General features: G+C 39.1%; 1 protein-coding gene across 3 annotated transcripts in view; it reads left to right on the forward strand.

The window, feature by feature from the left end:
* LOC116065376 (protein kinase C beta type) overlaps positions 1-18,996 on the forward strand; it is a 107,101-nt gene extending 88,105 nt beyond the window's left edge. Inside the window, exons 17-18 of one of the 3 annotated variants that reach the window (XR_004896172.1) lie at positions 15,096-16,871; positions 16,929-18,996. Coding sequence is in view for 2 of the 3 variants with exons in the window: in XM_031320857.2 (XP_031176717.1) it covers positions 1,653-1,829 (177 nt within the window). In the remaining variant the exon portion in view is untranslated. Of the gene's footprint in view, positions 1-1,652; positions 2,203-15,095 lie in introns of those variants that run through there. The other 2 variants (XM_031320858.2, XM_031320857.2) reach the window with 2 other exon arrangements.
* Positions 18,997-19,217: the final 221 nt, after the last annotated feature.

Consider the following 19,217-nt stretch of genomic DNA (forward strand, 5'->3'; position numbering starts at 1 on the left):
TTTTTTTCAAAGGGGCAGTTTATCAAACCCCAACCCAGTTGCATCTCTAGTATTAAAAAAGGATTTAGCCTTCAATGAGGGTATAATATGCGAGATGTTTACCACATCAGCTGACAAATTCTTGGCTAAGGTGTATGTACTGAATTGATACTTCAAAACTTTGTGGCTGTAAATTAATTTCCCTATGTGGCAAATTCTTTCCATCTGGTTCCCCAAACAGGTTAAATCAAACGCAAGTAATTAGCTGCAAATACAATTTGACCCTGATGTATTTCTCATTTCACATATTTCCCCAAACTATAAACAGTCTGGCTTAATTTCATTTGGTTTTGCAAGTTACAGAGATTTAATGAGTTTGTAGTTTTCCCTCTGGGTGATGTTGTCAGAGGACACTGAATCCTTGTTGTGTTAATTAAAGCTCAGTGCAGTAATGGAGATGGGGGGGGAAAAAAGGAATAGCTCGGCCCAAAGTCCCCGTGAGGCATGCTGTCGGGAAAATATAGTTTTCAAATTAATAACTTGTTTTATGTACTTAGAAGGACACGCAACTCTCGAGTATATAAGCTCTTTTGTTTTCCCAGTGGTTTAGAACGAGGAAATGAAGTGGACTGAAATGAACAATGACTTCTTCATTTTTCCAAATTGCTTCTTGAGAAAACACATTTCTACCTATTGTGAATTGCGCAATACTGTTTGAGATGATTTCATCCCGTCATCTGTCACTTCTTAAGTAAGTTGCCAAGAGTTTGATTGGATAGTGATAGTTGATCTTCTTTTATTGCTAAATTTGTACTCTAAATAGTAACAACATTTTCAATTAGTAGATGTAATTTCAATATGATGGCATAATGGTCATGTATAGAATATCTTAAAAGTCAATAAAATATTTTTCTCAAATTGTGCGGCTTCTGAGCAAATATCTAAAAATGCTCTTTTGCATACTAGCTGGCTGTTGATTTGGTTTATCATATCTCAGCAGGTCTCCACAGCTGCAGCATATAATTAACCCTCAATTACACCATAATCATCTCATGGCTTTGAGCCTTTTCTTGTGCGACTATTTAGAAATTCCAATTAAATCCAAGTATAACATCCCAAAAAAATCTAGATGCAATACCAAGGAAAATTATTTTTTAATATTGACTTACAGCCATAGTGGGATGCTTTTTGAGTTAAATGCTCTATACCAAAATGTCCCAGCTCCATGCATTACACTATAGCACGACCAATCCAATGTAGTGCACTGCCACAGGACGTTTGAGTGTGACCTTGTTCTGTTTTAAAATTGTAGTTGAATATGTTTCAAATATTTAAAAGAGGAAAGCATATGCCGGAGGCCTGCTTGATTTATTCTCTCCTGAGAGTGGTATTTTTTGTATCACTTTAAAGGTAATAAAGCATTACCTTTTTAGCGAACACACATGGAGAGTTGAATCAAGCTCACCCCCAACTACTGATATTTGAAACCATGTTCAAGTAATGTCATCTCACACCCTGGTTCAACCCACCATTCCCCTTCTTTTGTTTTCCTCTCTTTCTCCCTAAACCCCACCCCAATCCATCCATTCCTCTCCATCCCCACTCATCCCCTTCCCAATCCACCCTTCTCCTTGTACTCCATCACCCCCACCCCCTCCCACCCTCCTCAACAGTGTGGACGGGATGCCGAGAACTTTGACCGCTTTTTCACACGCCACCCGCCGGTGCTGACCCCTCCCGATGAGGAAGTGATTCAGAACCTGGACCAGGACGAGTTCCAGGGATTCTCCTTTATCAACCCTGAGTTCCCAGGAACTGCCCCTACCACCCCTGCCCCCGAGCAGGCTTGATTTCAGCTCATGCATGGACACATAAACACACACACACACACACACACACACACACACACACACACACACACACACACACACACACAGACATGTACATAATCATTTTCCCCAGTATCAACCCTGTGTACCCCGGAACATAGAAACACACAAACATATCATTTTTAAATATCCTGGAAATGATTTGTGCAGTTACAAGAACCAAGAAGCCATGACTTAAACTGATACATAGAAATGCCATATAAACAATAACACATATACACACATTTGTTGTTCACACTGCTGTTACAACCTGGATGATGTGTTGGCTTCTTCTGAGGGTGCATGTGCAGTGTACAATTGCCTGAATGCATGTAGCGCTCTAGTGCTGCTCCGGGGAAAAAAATGGTTATAATTCTAAAAAAAAAAAAAAAATCTAAGATAATTAGATCGAACAAATTCAGTATTTTTTCCATGCTTCTACATCGTCAAAATGTTACTACGGTAGAGTCATTGACTTTCTCCAAGCTTTGTTTTTGAGAAAGAAGAAGCTTAAAAGTGTGATTCACCACAATCTTGTTGCTCAGTGTGAACAAAGTGTGTTTAATTTACCAAACCTTGTTAAAATGAGGATTAGAAATGAATGGTGACCCTTAAAATCCAAACTTTAAATTGAGGGACAAAAATGAGTCTTAGAAAAAAGAATTGCATTGTCACAAACGCAGTTCATATACAACCTAACTACAGATTAGTAGTCGAGTCATGATTCCCCCAGCACACACAAATACTCAATAGCATAATTTGCATGTAAAATAGCTTTAGGATTCCATTTTATTACTTTTTCTAGTGGAACTTGTGATTTAACTTTTCTTTTAGTCATTCCTCGACTACTTCAGCGCATTCTGATTTCGGCCTGTACTTCTGGTGTGCTTTTTATTCAATGTGTAATAGTAGTAGCGTCTGTACGTTTATCCTTATCTTAGCTAAAACTGGAATGCTTCACATACTTGTGCATGAGTTTCTATATCAATTATAGCCCTGGACTTTGTCTCCCAGCAGTATTTTAGCATCTTATCTCTGAACCCCTCTGCTGCCGTTGTGTGGCTGTTGTTTTTTTTGTTTTAAATATGTATTATTAAAAAAGAAAAAGAAATTTGGTGTATTATTTTACCCATTGAGGCAGTGGAAGATTTGTGCCACAAAAGACCACAAATATCAGATTTTCCATGTGTCTTATTTGCTGTTGAGCTCTGGGATCATGATGGTAAAATGCTGTTGGGAAATGTAATCCTTATATAGGCTTTGAGTCCGTTAAATGGATAATACTACTTCTTATACTCTCATTTTCTGTTATCTAGTATATAAGCAATGAAAGAGACTAGCAGTTAGTTTCTTTGTATATTACAGAAGCATGATTCAGATAACGGGCGTTTCACAACGAATGTGTGTGCACATGTATGTTTTATATGTGTGCGAACGAGTACTGTGAATGTGAATGAAAATGCACGTTTGCTTTTGCATTTTTGTATGTGTATCAATACCTGCATTCCCAGCGCCTTGCCTGGCCTTGTGTTTACATTTGTCTGCATGGTTAAGTGTCTGCACCCCCTCATATCAAGCAGTATTGGTATGATCCACTTTACTTCCAACCAGTGGCTCCACAAGTCGCAGAAGAGAAAGGATGGAAGTACAGAAGAAGGAATGCATGATACTGAAATTGAAACAATTAGCAAATAATATTAGGTTTCGATGTTAGCAAGAGAGTAGTGATACTAGAGAAAATTAGTGCTTACATGGAGTCTTAATGAAAGCTGTATAGAGGTTAGTGTCTTAAACCTTGTGTTTGAATCATTATTGACATTAAGTACTGCAAAGTCCACCTCGATAGTTCCTGGAAAGCACCACCTCAGTACCAGAGATGTTTTCTATGGCCTGGAAACTAAAATGTAATCCTGCTTTCAAAATGCAGGTTCAGTACCTAAGCATTTAAAAAAAAAAAGTTCCCAAGCCTGGGGAAAGTTTCTGTGGTAGGAAAAAGGCCACTAGCTGGATTTCAAACTGCGTTCAAATATTTCATGTAGCTCTACCTTTCTGATCTAGTTTTTTGGCTATGTGGGAAAGGATTTGAGGCTCAACTTAATGTGATTGGTGTCTTTCAAATAGCCATCTCCATGCGCAATAAAAATTCTCATTCTAGCTCACAGCAGTAGCAATTGGGGACACAGGTTAAAGCTAGGCCTTCTGAAGCAGAAAAATGTGTGTGCTTTGTCTCTTGTTTCCTCTAGCTAGCAATAAGCTTGTTCACAGGAAGGCAGCATTGGTACTGAACCATCCTTTAGAAGGCTCAGATTTGGACTGTAGTTAATTCACATGCAAGAGGCTGTGAGGTTATGAAGCTTATTAGTGGGCATATGTATCCAGCCAGAGAGATAGATGGCAGTACCTTATACACTTCAGTGCAGAGCAGCTAACGTTGTGCGGAAGTGGCTGAAGTGCTTCCTCATATCACACTTATCACAGAGGGGCATCGGTTTTTTTCTGCAAAGTGGGCACATTCAGGTTCACTGATGTTTATCAGTTGTAGTGGCATGAAGTTATACAGTATCTGCAGGTGAAGAAGAATCAAGCCACAGTGTCGTACGGGTATTTCAGTTGAACAGTTATCTTTCATGCTAACAGGTGTGGGAGTCAATGTGGTTTCCACAAGCGTGACTAGTAATGTACACTATCACGACGATAGTAACAGATATCTTAGAATATCTGCAGTATGGAAGTGACTGGAAGTTGATAGGGGATCAATGTATCCATGATGATCGATAGTGAATTAGAATATAATGATTTTTTCAAAACAGAAAATTTGTAATTCAGGCTTTCCTAAAGTATTTGCTGCAACTTTATTGCAGAAGGCAATGGATCTTCACATACAATTTTCTGATAACTACAATTATATTTGTAGATAAACAAAGACAGTTTGACTCAAATTTGGCATAAGCTTTTGAATATCATAACATAAAGTGAAAAATGTCAGAATTTGAAAGATCATTTTTGCAGGACTGTGGTGATTTGTGCTCTGTTTATAAGTGGACCACGTGAGGGTTTAACTTGAAAGCTGAGGGAGCAAAGACCCGATCCCTGTTTGGGAATGCCAAGAAGTTAGACTTGAAAACCATGCACTGGCTTAGTTCTCTTTTAGTTGTCTAATTACTGATCAAAATATTTTCACACACACAGCCCCCTGTAATGCATGTATGCATTATTATTTTTCATGGCATTGAGAGCTGTTCCCTAAAGTAACATTGACATTTTGATTGGATTAATGGATGAGGCGGAAAAGTCCCTGATTTAAGGACAGTCTTAACTAAAATCTGGATAACGTTGGTCCTGTCTGTCCACTATGAGACTGAATGTAAATGCAACAACAGTGTTTTTATGACCTAAAGCAAAATCTGTGTTCCATTATCTGTCCCGTACCTCGATTGTCAATATTCATTACGGTCAGTGTCACCTGTATTATAACAACTTCAAATAACTATATATATATACATAAACATATATAACTGTGTCAAATGTTGATATTTACACCATGTGGTCAGTATTGTAAAGGACGAGAGTCTTACTCCAGGATTTGTGGTTTTGTTTCTACGTATGATTCCTTCCTGCTGAAGGAGAAGCAAAATCAACTCTGCATGAAAAATGCTTTTTATTAGTTAGGATTTATATACAATTAACATATTAGGGTGATTTATGTTTTCTGTGTCCGCATAGCTTCCAAAGTGTGATCCAAGCTACTGTTGTGTGTGCTAAGAAAATACTTCTCACAATGCTTTCTATGCGCCAAAATTATTATTATTATTATTATTATTTTCCAGGAAAAACAGGCATATCTAAAATAAAGGATTTAAAAGATGTGTTAGGGGGTGTTTGCTTTTGTTTTTGTGTTCATATGATGTTCACTGTGTACATTTTGATGTGATGTGAAAAAGTTGCTGTGGGGGGTAAAGAAAAGGAGAAAGAGATTAGAGTGATGGAGGGTTAAAGAGAAAGGAATACAGGTGAAAGAGAAGAAGCAATTCAACAATGAACAGAGGAGAGAGGAGGAGGTAGTAAGAAGAGACAGAGGAAAGGAGAAAGGGAGGGGACGAGGAAGCAAAACGAGGCATTGTGAAGCGGGGCAGCCGGCTACGACAGGCTGTGCATATTTCATGGCTGCCACTTATCATAAGAGCCTTTCCCTGATGGGGGAGCGTAGGTCTGATGACTTAAAGGAAAAAACATGCAGAACACGGCCTACATACACACAGCCCTGCTGAGCCACTCAGCCGCTTCACGACGCCTCTAAAGCTGATCCCAATCCACTGTAGTCGAGCTGTTGCTGCTGCTGCTGCTGCTGCTGCTGCTGCTCTGACTATAGCTGCACATTTTCTTTTAATAGGGGTTACTGGATCTTGCACCATTAACTATCCCTAGTTCAATATAACATTTACAAGTACCGACACAAACTAGATGCAGTGTTTCTTAGCCGTGGCACAATGTGATGGGAAACAGCGTGTACAACACACCAAATGTCCTTATCTACTGGGAAGGTTCTGACTGTGATCACAGAACTGGTGAGAGCAAGTGAGGTTGAAAATCCATTGACGGGAAAAGAAAAACTATGCCAGTGACAGCGAGGCTCAACTTTAATGAAGTTCGTCAACATGACCTTTAAGTTCTTTCCATATGGGCAGATTGTTGAAGCATGTGACCATAAGAGTGTGACATCTGGCTTACAGAGTTTTATAATATTGTTTAAGCATTTGTCCAAAGTAATAATAGGATACTTGGCTGTGACTGTCCACAACTTACTCCATTTTTATTGTTTGACAAACCTCGCCCATGTCCCACCTAAGCAGGCTGTTGCTTTTTAACTCAGACCAGATATTCACAATGGGTTATGGGTCAGCCCTGTGTTGTAATGAAATGTGTATAACTAAAAACCAAAGAAATATTGACCTCTAGGTTGTTTCATGTGTTGTGTACATCAGCCATGTAACATGCTTAGATAATTTGACATTTTGGACACATCTGCTTATTCACGTCTTGCTGAGAGTTAGATGAGAAGATGGATACCACTCTTATATCTGTCTGTTAAATATGAAGCTAAAGCCAGGGGATGGTAAGCTTAAATTAGCATGAATGCTGCCTTCAAATGGGGTCATGTTTACCGTGTTCATGAGAAGAGTCCATATGAATGCCTTCCTCTTGTTGTATTCACAACCTCATTGGTGGAAATTTTCAGAATGCTCCGAAGTTTCCAGAAATGGCGAAGGCCATGGAAGTAAAGTTTTTGGTGGATGGTAAATTAATATAATGTAATTTTAGTCGCATAGAGTTTTTCTTTGTAATTTTTATGTCTGAGTCATTATGTTACCTGCTTGCTGATATGCTAAATTGTTAGCCTCGATGGCTTCTAGACACCGACAGCCATTGCCTAGCAATGTTGTTCTTTAACTTAACCACTTGAACGCCAAGCATATTGTGTACACAACTTCCCATGTCGTAACCATCAGCTTGCGAGTTCCATTTCAAGGCAGCAAAAGACTGAAAAAAACAGCTAGCCTGGCTCTGTCCAAAGGTCTCTGTACACAAATGGAAATGTAAAAACTGAAACTTGTGTTTTTTACGTGGAGGTATGTGGACGTGTTTCTGGCCAGGCGCAGCGACTTACTGTGGAGACAAAGCTAAGCTAGCTGTTAAGTCCGTTTTCAGATATATACGCATATGGAAACTAAAAAATTGTCTGGAATACTTAGCTTTAATGTCACACTGTTGAAAGTTAGCTTTTGTCTCATTTTCATTTTATTGAGCAGATAATTATTCTTGTTAAGTGATAAGGTTTATGAACTTTTTTTTCACAGAACGCGTCAACTAATTAGCCAGCTGATTAGCAGGCAAGCTAAAAGAACATCCAGGATCGATATTGTCAGATAATAGATAAATAATTAATTCTTAGCAAATGGCTGAAGAGTCAGTTTTCACCTCGACTTTGGGTGTGGAATGAAATGTATTCAGTGAAGCATTTCCGTGGTTACTGCTTTCCACTTCAACTTGTAGCTTATACGTTTTACATGCTGTTCTTTATATTTGTGTGTTGAAAAAGAAAAGCTTCCTGTTGCTTTGTTGCCCATACAGTTCTTAACAGAAGGCATACCCTACATACCTCTTTGTTAACTGTATACTAACATTGTGGTGCAGTTGTATTTTATGCAAATTTATCATAACAGCAATACAAACTCCTATGTAACAGTAACTTCCAGCACATAAGCTGTATAAAGTTTGTATTGGAGTGGATGTAATAGCCATGTACACAGTAAGCTGCAGCAGTGCTGGAGTGTGTGTGATAATTAATTCCAAATGTTGCAGCCCCCAAATTAAAGCCAGTGGCTTCAGCACAAAGCAGCCTGCGCTTATCAGCCCAAAACAGGTCAGCGTTCGATACCGCCTTTCATTCACCCTCCTCTCCTCTTCACCTCCCCTTTCCTCTGTGCCTCCCACTCTCCCCGCATCCTCAGCTGACATAGGCTCGTCTCCCGCTAATCCTCTCGTTACTGAAAAGAGATGGGGTGAGAGAGCGAGAGAGAAAGAGAGAGAGGTTGACAGAGGGGGGTGGGGGGGGGGGGGCGGGGCAGGAATGCAGAAGAGAGGGAGAGAGAGAGAAGGGATGTGTAAAAAGGCAAAGACTAAATTAAAGACTTAGAGTCATGTTTCTCTATTAAAAGCCTCTGGAACACAGTGACTTGAAAAACATTTGTGTGTTTGCCCTGATGCTGCTGTATATTCCAAGTTTTCTATCTGTACATCTTTACCAAGGGCCAGTGATATTTATCTCACTCCATGTCCTTTGCTGCATCTTTTTCTCTCTTTTTTTCTCTCCATATCTCTGTGTCTCTCTGCCTCCCAGCAGTAACTGCAATTGAAGCATGTTGAGATGGAACACATTATGAGCTGGCCTACATGGCTGGCAGCTCTGTGTGTGTGTGTGTGTGTGTGTGTGTGTGTGTGTGTGTGTGTGTGTGTGTGTGTGTGTGTGTGTGTGTGTGATAAATAACTGCATGCATGGTCTTCAGCTGTGTACACAGTGGATTTACAAGGTTTTGGGACGCTTGTGTTTATGTTTCCAGTCAGATAAACAGTCTTAACTGCAAGTCATAAGTTGAGTGACGTTGATTTTGACAGTTTATCGATCAGCAATAGTGACTATTAACATGGATGAATAACATTTACTAGAATATTCCTTCAGGATTTGATAATGAAAGCATATATGGGACCACTGTGCTGTATTCAAACTATACTGATAGATAACAACACCCATCAGAAAAATGGTGATGGTGATTTTAACTGACATTTGCTAAGCCCCGCCTCCCCGTTAGTTACTGCTGCAATGTCATAATGGCTCCTTGATTTCAGACAGAGGTAAATAACAGCAGGATTTCTCATTTTGAGCCAACGATCGTCGATACCGTCGGCTGAAATGACAACTTTCGCTGACAGATGTCTTTCAGCTGTAGCTAGGTAGCTAACTAAGCAAATGTTAGCTCCATGAAACTGTTTTCTCATATGAACCCTGGACAATGTCCCAATTGGCCTTTCACACATAACATGCAGCACACAACAGCAGATTGTCATTGTCAGATGCGTACTCACATACTGGAAATATACTTTGTTTGGTTTAGGCGAAGGGTGGCACCCAGAGAGCGTGCAGGGTGCAGGACATGACCTGGATTACACCACGGCTGTGTAGTCTGTTCGTAATTTGGTCATAAACAACCGAGTCTCTTGCCGTTCCGTGACATTGTTTGACGATTTCAACGTCTGCCCCTAACTGACAGAAGTTCCCGAATCTTGTCATCTCCAGTCAGACGTCAGTTAGACGTCAGTTGGTGTCTTCATGTAAATCACCCTTCTTCTCACCTAGAAAAGTCATCGACACGCTCACTTGCTCGCTGTGAATTCTCCACACAACGACCTGGTTGGTCACATGTGGGCTCAATCGGTCATTACACTGAGTTTGTACGAGGGCGCTGTCAAGGTAAAGTCTGTTTAATGTCCGGTCTAACTGATTTTCGGACATTTGCGTTCTCACATGCAGCTTCTTTGGGTAATGTCTAAATAATTTCATTGTTGCAGTGCGTGTGTGAAAGGAGCTCTAGTATTATAAACATGATGAGAAGAAATGCATGACCAGACTGTTCATTCTACTTTATTAATTCCAACATAGCTCCCCACATCTTCAAGTCTAATCAACCCCCATTAAAAACACCTATGTAGGTGTGCATTTGTATTTTTAACGTACAGTGTCCGCCCTTTTCCACTTAAATGGGATTAAGGTTATAAGAATCATCTTATTCCATGCTGTCTGACACCATACATTATGTATCAGCTTGTTCCATCTCTTCATCAAAGCTATATTATGTTTACACTGAGTGAAATATTCAAACCCAAGACTTTATGTTATATGTTGTATGTTATACACATCTCTCTAAAATGACATTATCTTTGGAAACTTTGGGATCTCCACTACAGTTTAAAAATAAAGTTCTGTTAATTTGAATGATGTTTGGCTACTAAGTAGGAGTTTGTACTGACTGTGGATTGACAAAGTTGAATAAAACTAAAGTTCACAAAACTACATCTCTGATATATCATTTGGAAAGGAAATTACAGCACTATTTAAGTGTTGTACCAGGCCTCTCTTGAGACGAGGCGTTCTAGTGAATATCATGCCCAGGAACGTGAGGTGGATCTGGGCCAGCTGTGGCAGGTGTGTCCCTGTGGATGGAGGGAGCCCCTCTCAGGAGAGTTAGCAGATGAAGGTAGGAGATGCAACATTGGTTTGTTGTTCCATGTGATTTTGACAGCTCTCCTGTCCCTCTCTGTCTCTCTCATTGTTGTTTCTGACCCCACCTTCCTTTGCCTAGCTCTTGTCAAAAAGTAGAAATCAGCCAAGATTGCATCAACTTTGGGCCAACAATCAACATCTACTTTGCTAGATTCTCCTTTTCTTTAGTCCTGTCTCTTTTTCTCTTCACCTCTTTCCTTCCTCTTCTTCGTGCTGTGAGTTGGACTGTTGCTTCAGCTATTTTATAATTATTATTATTGTTATTATTCGTCAAACGTACATGCTGTTATAGGCTCAGACTCTTGCCTTTATGGATGTATTTATGGTTGTGGATTTTCTGATATCACCCTTGTGTGTTTTTCTCTGTGACTGCTACTTGCTCAGTGATGTAAATATTCATGTGGCCAGCTTTTATTTGATCCATTTCCTTCTCTCCCTCTCTGCGGCTCTCTTTATCCAACTTTACCTCATGATTCTATGTATCTGTGATTATATATTGTTTTCACTGACTTTTCCTGAAAAAAAATATTTTAAGGACTAAATCTGCCCGCAATAATTCATCCCACATTTAATGGTCCACACACGAATTAGTTTTGTCTCTTTCTGCAAGAGGACTCTGGTCACCTCCGTTTCCAGTGAACAGGGTCCTCTTGTGGCAAGCACAGCTGAGAATATCCTTCCACTGACAACAAAATTTAAACCAAAAAAGCAAAAGAGCAGTTGAGACACAGTCTGTCAAAGTAACAAATAGATAAATAAATGCTATATGTGCATGTTTGCACTTCAAATTGTACTTTAAAATCAGATTTTCACCAATATGTTTGGCAATATTATTTTTGTATTCATTCTTTTTTCACATTAAACATAAAAAAAAAAAATTGTGTACAGAGAGTGAACAAAGAGAGGAAAACCTAATGCCACATTTATGCCATATATGATGGTAGACAGATCCCCATTTTAATGACACGCGAGAATCTCAAAACAGCTATGTCATTACAGACTTCGTCGTGTGAGAGTTAAAAATAGTTTGTACAACCTTGCTAATATAACACCATATCCATTACATGTAGGTTTAATTATATTGAACAATAGATTTGCTTGGTTTTCAGACATGCCAAGTTGAAACTGGAGCTTTCCCGGTCCTAATTATGACTTAGATGTTGACGCCATCTACAACTTGGAAACTCGTAATTACGATAACGCTTTTATGACATGAACATGACACCCACATGTTTGCCCACACAGGTGTTTCCAGTGAGTCATAATCTACTGCTGTTTTCTGTTCTGGAGAGATCTAGAAACAGAGCACATAGATTAAAGATCCCATATTGCGAAAAGCGAGATCCATTTATTTTTTTATTATAAAGCAGGTCAAGGTGTTACATAAATACTGTGAAAGTATCAAAACGCTCAATCCACAGAGAAGTGCACACAGCCTGTATTCAGAAACTGTATCTTTAAACGAGCCGTCAGGTATCACAAATCTGTACCTGTCCTGGACATAAAGTAGATGGAGGATGCCCCTAAACAATCCTGCTCAACGAGTTTTAGCAAAATCAAATAACATAACACACACAATCTTACACACACAGCCTATGCTTCTCCTCGCTCGCCTTCTTTGGAGAACATCCTCCAGGCCATATATGGCATACAGTGATATAACTGTGTGTGTGAATACAACCTTTCCTTTGGTGTTTGCTCTTATATACAGAGCCTACCAGCACCATGAGTGCCTATAGCATGGGTAGTCCCAATAAGAATTAACTCGCCAAAAGTACGAATATGTCACTGTCAGTGAATCAAATGGCAGCCACTCTCTTTTACCACATCTAACTTGCCCCTCCCCCACTTACTAACATACTGTACACTCCTCCATCTTTTACACCCAGCTCGATCTTTTCTTTCCTCTGTCCATCCACCAACTGAGCCAAGCATTAACAATGCCCTGCCCCAGAGAAACCCTCTACTACCACATACAAAAACACACACACACACACACACACACACACACAGATTTCCCTCAAATCCTTCACAAAGTCACAGTTGCCTCTACTCCAGTCTCTCTCTCTCTTTCATTGTCTTCTTTCATGTCGCTGAGCATCTTTCTTTTATCCCTCTTTCTTAGTATATTATCTCATATCTCTATCTGCACTTCCTCTACTCACCCTCCCTCTTTTTTTTCTAAAATATATTAAATATACAGTATATTTTTGTTTTTCCTCTGTTTTGAGATCTTTTTAGTATGGGTTGCCAGCCGCCACTTGACATTTTGATTATTTTACTTGAACTTTATTCAAGGCACGAGATGTCTCCCCTTCTTCCTGTTTCATCATATCCATGCATCTTTTGTATCTCTATCTTTTATCTTCTTTTCGTCTGTCATCATTCATACAGGTGCTACTTGTAGCATCCTAACATTAGCAAATCATTATCACATCAAGTTTGTGCCCTGATTACAAATAGCATAAACAAAAGGGACCATCACAGCAAAGACAGGACTAGAGGAGGGTGCTGTGTTTGTTCCTATTATTTTCTACGTGAACCCACACACCAGCAGCATCGAAGCGGGCAGACAGAATATACAGCTGTCCTATTTTTCACTGTTTAAACTAAAGAAAAGCTGCATTTTTGTAGATTCACTCCATTGCTTAGCACATCCAGGCACCTGTGCCTACATCTTTTCTTGTCAGGTGTGGTATGTCTTCTGTAGTCTTGTACCTGTCACAGTGGACAAAAGGAGGCTCAGTGTTGAGCCGTAAAACTATCCTGGCATTACAGAGATAATGTTTTTAAAAAAGACATTGGCTGCTAGCTAGAGATATTGGATATTCAGGTGAGATAAAAAGGGAAGTAACATAAAAGTCTGAATCGAGGACAGCACTTTAAATTCACTCTATATGCTACATATTATATGTGTAATATGCTGGGTCATAGTGTTGACAGCACACAGCTTCCTGCATTGTCAGATGGCGCAAACACCATTGCCACAAGGTGATGGTATTCTTTTAAGAAATGATTAGATCAAATATAATAGTGTTGTAAGGTGTGTAAAATAATTGCCTTTCCATCAAATAAAATATTGACTATATATTTTTATATTTTTTTATCATGTTTATTACAAATTTGCTGAGATTCAGTGGGGTTGTTGCAGCAAGATATTTACAGTAGCATTGCATTTACTTTTTTGAAAACATTCTAATCATCAAAAGAAAATCTAAGTAGCCCAACATCACGGCAACACTTCAAAAGCCAATTGTCTCAATGGAATGGTTTGACATTTTTGGAAATTTCTTGACGAGAGTTAGATAACAAGATCAATACCATTCCCGTGTCTGTACGATAAACATGAAGCTAGAGACTGCAGTCGATTAGTTAAGCTTAGACTAGAAAGAGGTAGTGCTGAGTATCGGTACTAAATACCTTTAAGTTATCGACCAAAATAACCCAACACCAAGTTGTATTGAACCTTCTCCAGTCAAACGATACCGGCAGACGATTCCTGCATTCATTTTGTACCCAGATCTACAAAAAAAATGACTATTTGTATGGTTTTTGCTCGCAGTCAATCACCGCAAGCATTCTTCGATTTAATGCGACGTGGGATTGGCCCGCTACCACAGCAGCTAAAACCCATACAGTCTGTGGTGTGGTGAGGTCGAGCACGGTGTATTTGACGGTGTAGGCAGTTCAGCATGCCGAGATGCTTCCATTCACATGATAAGTAATGAATGAAGTAGAAAAAAAGGTATTAAATGAAGTACTCAATTGGTATCGGTATCACTTTAAGGGTACTGATATTGGTACTGGTATCGTAATTCTTTTAACGATACCAAGCCCTAGAAAGCATGTCTTCACCTCCCAGGATAATCTAGGCGGATTTGGTTACTTTCAGACAGAGCCAGGCTAGCTGTTTCCCCCTGTTTCAAGTCTTTAGGCTAAGTTAAGCTAATTGGCTGCTGGTTCCAGCTTCATATTGAACAGACGGATATGAGAGTGTTATTGATCCTCATCTATCTAATTCCCAGGAAGAAAGCAAATAAGCATATTATCCAAAATGATGAACTATTCCTCTAACAATAGTCCTGAGTCAATGAGTCATATTGACAATAATACAGTTGCATTAACGAATCTACATGCCAACAAGCCAAAAGCCTTTGTAAGGAAATTGTAACGAGACTGTGTACTAAACGATCTGAAAATATTTACCTCTAACATGAACAAAGGAAACATTTCAAATGAAAATGACTTGCGCTTTTATGCAGATGATATTGTACTAGGTATCTAACAGTAATGTTTTCTCTTTTTCAATCCATTTCATTCTCTTCCAACAATTTCCATTTTTCCTCCTTCTCTTCAATTCTTCCTCTCATCATACCTTCTCCCCTTCATAATCTCATAAACTGCACCTGCAGAGAAACCGTCGGGACACCTGTAATTTTGACAAGGAGTTCACCAAGATGCCGGTGGACCTGACGCCGACAGACAAGCTCGTCATCATGAACCTGGACCAGGACGACTTCCTTGGCTTCACCTACACTAACCCTGAATATGTGGCTCCTGGAAATTAACACACACTAGCCACACTGATGGACTGGTAGAAAAGATTTTTCAGAGCAGATAGGAGGGCAAACTAGCACTAAAAGTCTACTTATTTTGTTCAGTAAGTTCAGTAAATGTTTGCATTTCTTTTAGGCCAATAGGGGTTTGTCCAATACTTCAGCACAAGAACGGTATCACAACATCAAATTTGCACAAAAACCTGGATACCAAAGATTTGAAGTATTGTGTCAAAAATGACCCTCTGTGTCAAATGTGCTTTTTATACAGGACAATATACATGCTAGATTTATGGAAAAATATAAATTCAAAAAGACCACAATTGATTATTTATTTATTATATTATTATGTACACAACGCATTACAGTGATATGGCAGCCCAGCTCTTGCTTGCCGGCTGAACAAGAACTCCCTTTTCTTAATTTTATGCCAGAATTATATATATACATGTATTTTCTTCTCTGTTTATGGCATTAGTCAGCTCAAATCTACACCAAACCTAAACTATTTTCACTTTTCCTAATTAAAGTATTGTGATATGTTCTCTAGTGTTGCTCCACACGTTTAACTTCATCATTGTGTCATCTCAAACCAAACCATGCAAGGCGAGTAACTAATCACTGAAATGTTAAACAAATCTGAATGGATACAAGCAGCAGTGTCAGTCTATGGGGTGTGGTTTGCCTGGTGCAGTTAAAATGACTGTGTGAGTAATGTTGAAAGAAGCTATGTCTTTTAAACATGGCACAGTCATTCCCATCCTAATTTTGAGTTTTGAGTCCCCTGTCCACACATTGATAAATGTAGACATAGAGAGATGGGACCAAACAAACAGGAAATATACCTTGGTTGTTTCTAGTGAATGTTTTGTTGCCATTAAATGATGTTATCCTTTTTATATATTTGATCTTGTTACTACCCTCATCACTCATATTTAAGAGTAATAATGATACATTTCTGAAGTCCTAAAACGGCATCCACATCTGCATCCACAGTGTCAGCAGTATCTTCTGCAGCCATTTTCCTAGAAGTACACAGGCTTTGCCTCCACTGATAGCTAACTTAGAATGCACCGTGAGTAGAGCTGCTGTGTATCAGTTCAATTTGTGTGTCTTGACCATTGTTGCCTGTTTTAACCAGCCTGTGCACTGTCATGGTTTGCACTGTGCAAGTGCTGACACACACTCTGACTGAGCGTCTCACACTGGGCCATCAGAGAGAAATATGCCTAATGAGCAAACTTCACAGCCTGTCAAATCTTTTCGTCCTTCTTGTCCTCCTTTTTCTTCTTTTGGCTCTTGCCTTCTCCTTTCTCCCTTCCCCCATTCCCCACGTTCTCTCTCCTTTATATTTATTTTTGTTTTGGCTCTAATCCGTACTTCTGACAAGGCCTCACTGGGAGCCTAATATGACGTGGTGTCACAGGGTCGGCGATGCGGCAGTCACTAGTGGAGCATGCACACATACACACACACAGGCAGATACACACAGAGAATGAGAAGCCGCTTTCACAACCCCCAAGTGAGCGATTTCACAAACAGCAATAATAACAAGAGCAATGCTGTTTTTCTCAATTCTTTATTTTGCACTTCCTTCCTTCTCACCCATGTGTGTATGTTTGTATTAGTGCTGTGTTTTGCGTGCATAAACATATGTATGAACATTTTTGTGTGTGCGTGGTTTATAAGGCTTCATTGGATAAAGCCAATTATTTCAAATTCAGCAAATCTGCCTTCCAGCTTCAAACCACATTACATCCCTATACTGTACACACACACACACACACACACACACACACACACACACACACACACACACACACACATACACACATACACAAGCGTAACAAGGCGGACAATGACTGTGAAATGTTCGCTCCTGGAGGCACACAAGACATATACTGTAGGTCCATTACACAGGCCTAGAATGTTTCCCCTTCTCTAAACAGCACAACAGTACCGTCATGTATAGCCTACTATAAGTACATATGCATATATTGTACATATTTATATATAACCATAGACAAACACACAGGATCCTTCCAAACTCACTGGATCTGACTCTGCAGTCCTGTTCTTTTGTTTAGATGTTGTATAATGTTAAATATAAAAGAATAATTTGTGTTTCGGCCTCTCTCAAGCGTAGAGCTGTGTATTGCTCAGGTCAAGGGTGTTAATATCTCCTAATGTTAATCACGCCTACTCTTAACATCTGCTGTTGGGAGTCGTAGACCCTGAAGCCTTTAATAGCACTCGACAGCTGTATCTACCTGTGTGTGTGTGTGTGTGTGTGTGTGTGTGTGTGTGTGTGTGTGTGTGTGCGTGCGTGCGTGCGTGCGTGCGTGTGTAACTGTGCATGCATGTAATTCAGTATGTTAAGAACTGTACAATTTAATATACAATAAGTATTCAAATCTTATTAGAAATCTCTCTTTTTGGCAAAGACTGAAGCTAAAAGCAGACCTGAGGGAGCCAACATGAAATGAGAACTACCGCACATCTACAGTAACACATATATAAACTCCTCATGACACTCCGTTCTCAGTGTTTTAAGAACCCAATCATCAGTTCTGGTTATGTTATGGTGTTGAAAATCCCACATCAGGACTATAAGGAATTATACTATGCATGCATGTGATGATCTCTCTCTCTCTCTCTCTCTCTCTCTTTCATATCGTGTACCACATGATATGGATGTATCCTATATTAAGTGTTGATTGATAGACTGGTGTGTGATAATTACTTTATTAGACAATAGGGTTTAATTTATGATAAAAGTATGTCTCATGCCATTGTTACCTATTTATGAAATATTATACAATGTTCATGTTCTGCTTCATTTGTACATATATACATATTTTTCAAGTCTTTAGAGGTAAGAGTTTTCCATTTCCATAATTACATTTATACACAGAGACGTTTATGTGTTTAGTGGTAAAAAAAAAATATATATATATATATATATATATATGAGTTGCAATAGAAAACAAAAAACTTTCTGAGGACTAAAATATAATGACATTTTACATCAAAAAATACCTGTTTAACCTTCTAGCCACCCACTCATACAATGTCATAGTTTATGCAGGGGGAACAGTAATGGCCTAAACGTGTGCCAACTCATTCTCTTTTCTTTACTCCTTTTTTTCTTTCCGACCTTTTCTTTGATCACGCCTTTCCATCTGTCATTTTATTTTTTCTTCTGACCTTTCCCTCTCCTTCTTCCTCTCCCACTCAGCTTCCTCATTGTCTTTTCTTACCTCATTTTCTTTTCTCTTGACCTTTATCTCTCTCTATAGGCTTTTTTCTTCTTGGCTCACCCTCTCCACCATTTTCCTCTCCTCTCTTCTCTTCAAGATCCATTTCCCGCTTGTTTTCATTTTCTTACTTCCCTCTTTCTTGTCTCCAATCCGGTCTTTATCAGTATCCTCTCATTATCCCTGATTTGTCCCATACAGCTTCCCTTTATATATTCTCCCTTTTTCTCTTGCAGTCTGTAGCCTTGCCAAGGCTACTTGACATTACACTTGAAATCTGATGAGTTATTAGTACAATTTAAATTTGATGCTTGCCTCATGAACTTATTTCTGCTTTGATTTCAGCCGGGCTTACGTGCTAAACAACAAATAGCCTAGTTTAACAATAACCTGAAGATAATTGCAAAAAGAGTAAGAATGTGTTTTGTGAGATAGTTTACAATAAGAAAATGTGTATTGTGGTGTTTTCGATTGTAGAATAATAAATCATGTTGAAAGATCTCTTATTGTCTCATTTCCTGTCAAATGTGCCTTTCAGGCAACTAATGTGACTAATGGGTAGATGCTATAATGTTGAAACCGAATGTAACTGGCAGGACAACACGGACATACTGCGTCAACAAAGACACGTATTTGAACGTTGTAGTTAATAAATATGAGGCCAAACACAGCAATAATCTACTTTATAATTATTCATTTTACATGGAGACGGGATTCACCT

The sequence above is a fragment of the Sander lucioperca genome, chromosome 21, assembly GCF_008315115.2.
Source record: "Sander lucioperca isolate FBNREF2018 chromosome 21, SLUC_FBN_1.2, whole genome shotgun sequence".
NCBI lineage: Eukaryota > Metazoa > Chordata > Actinopteri > Perciformes > Percidae > Sander > Sander lucioperca.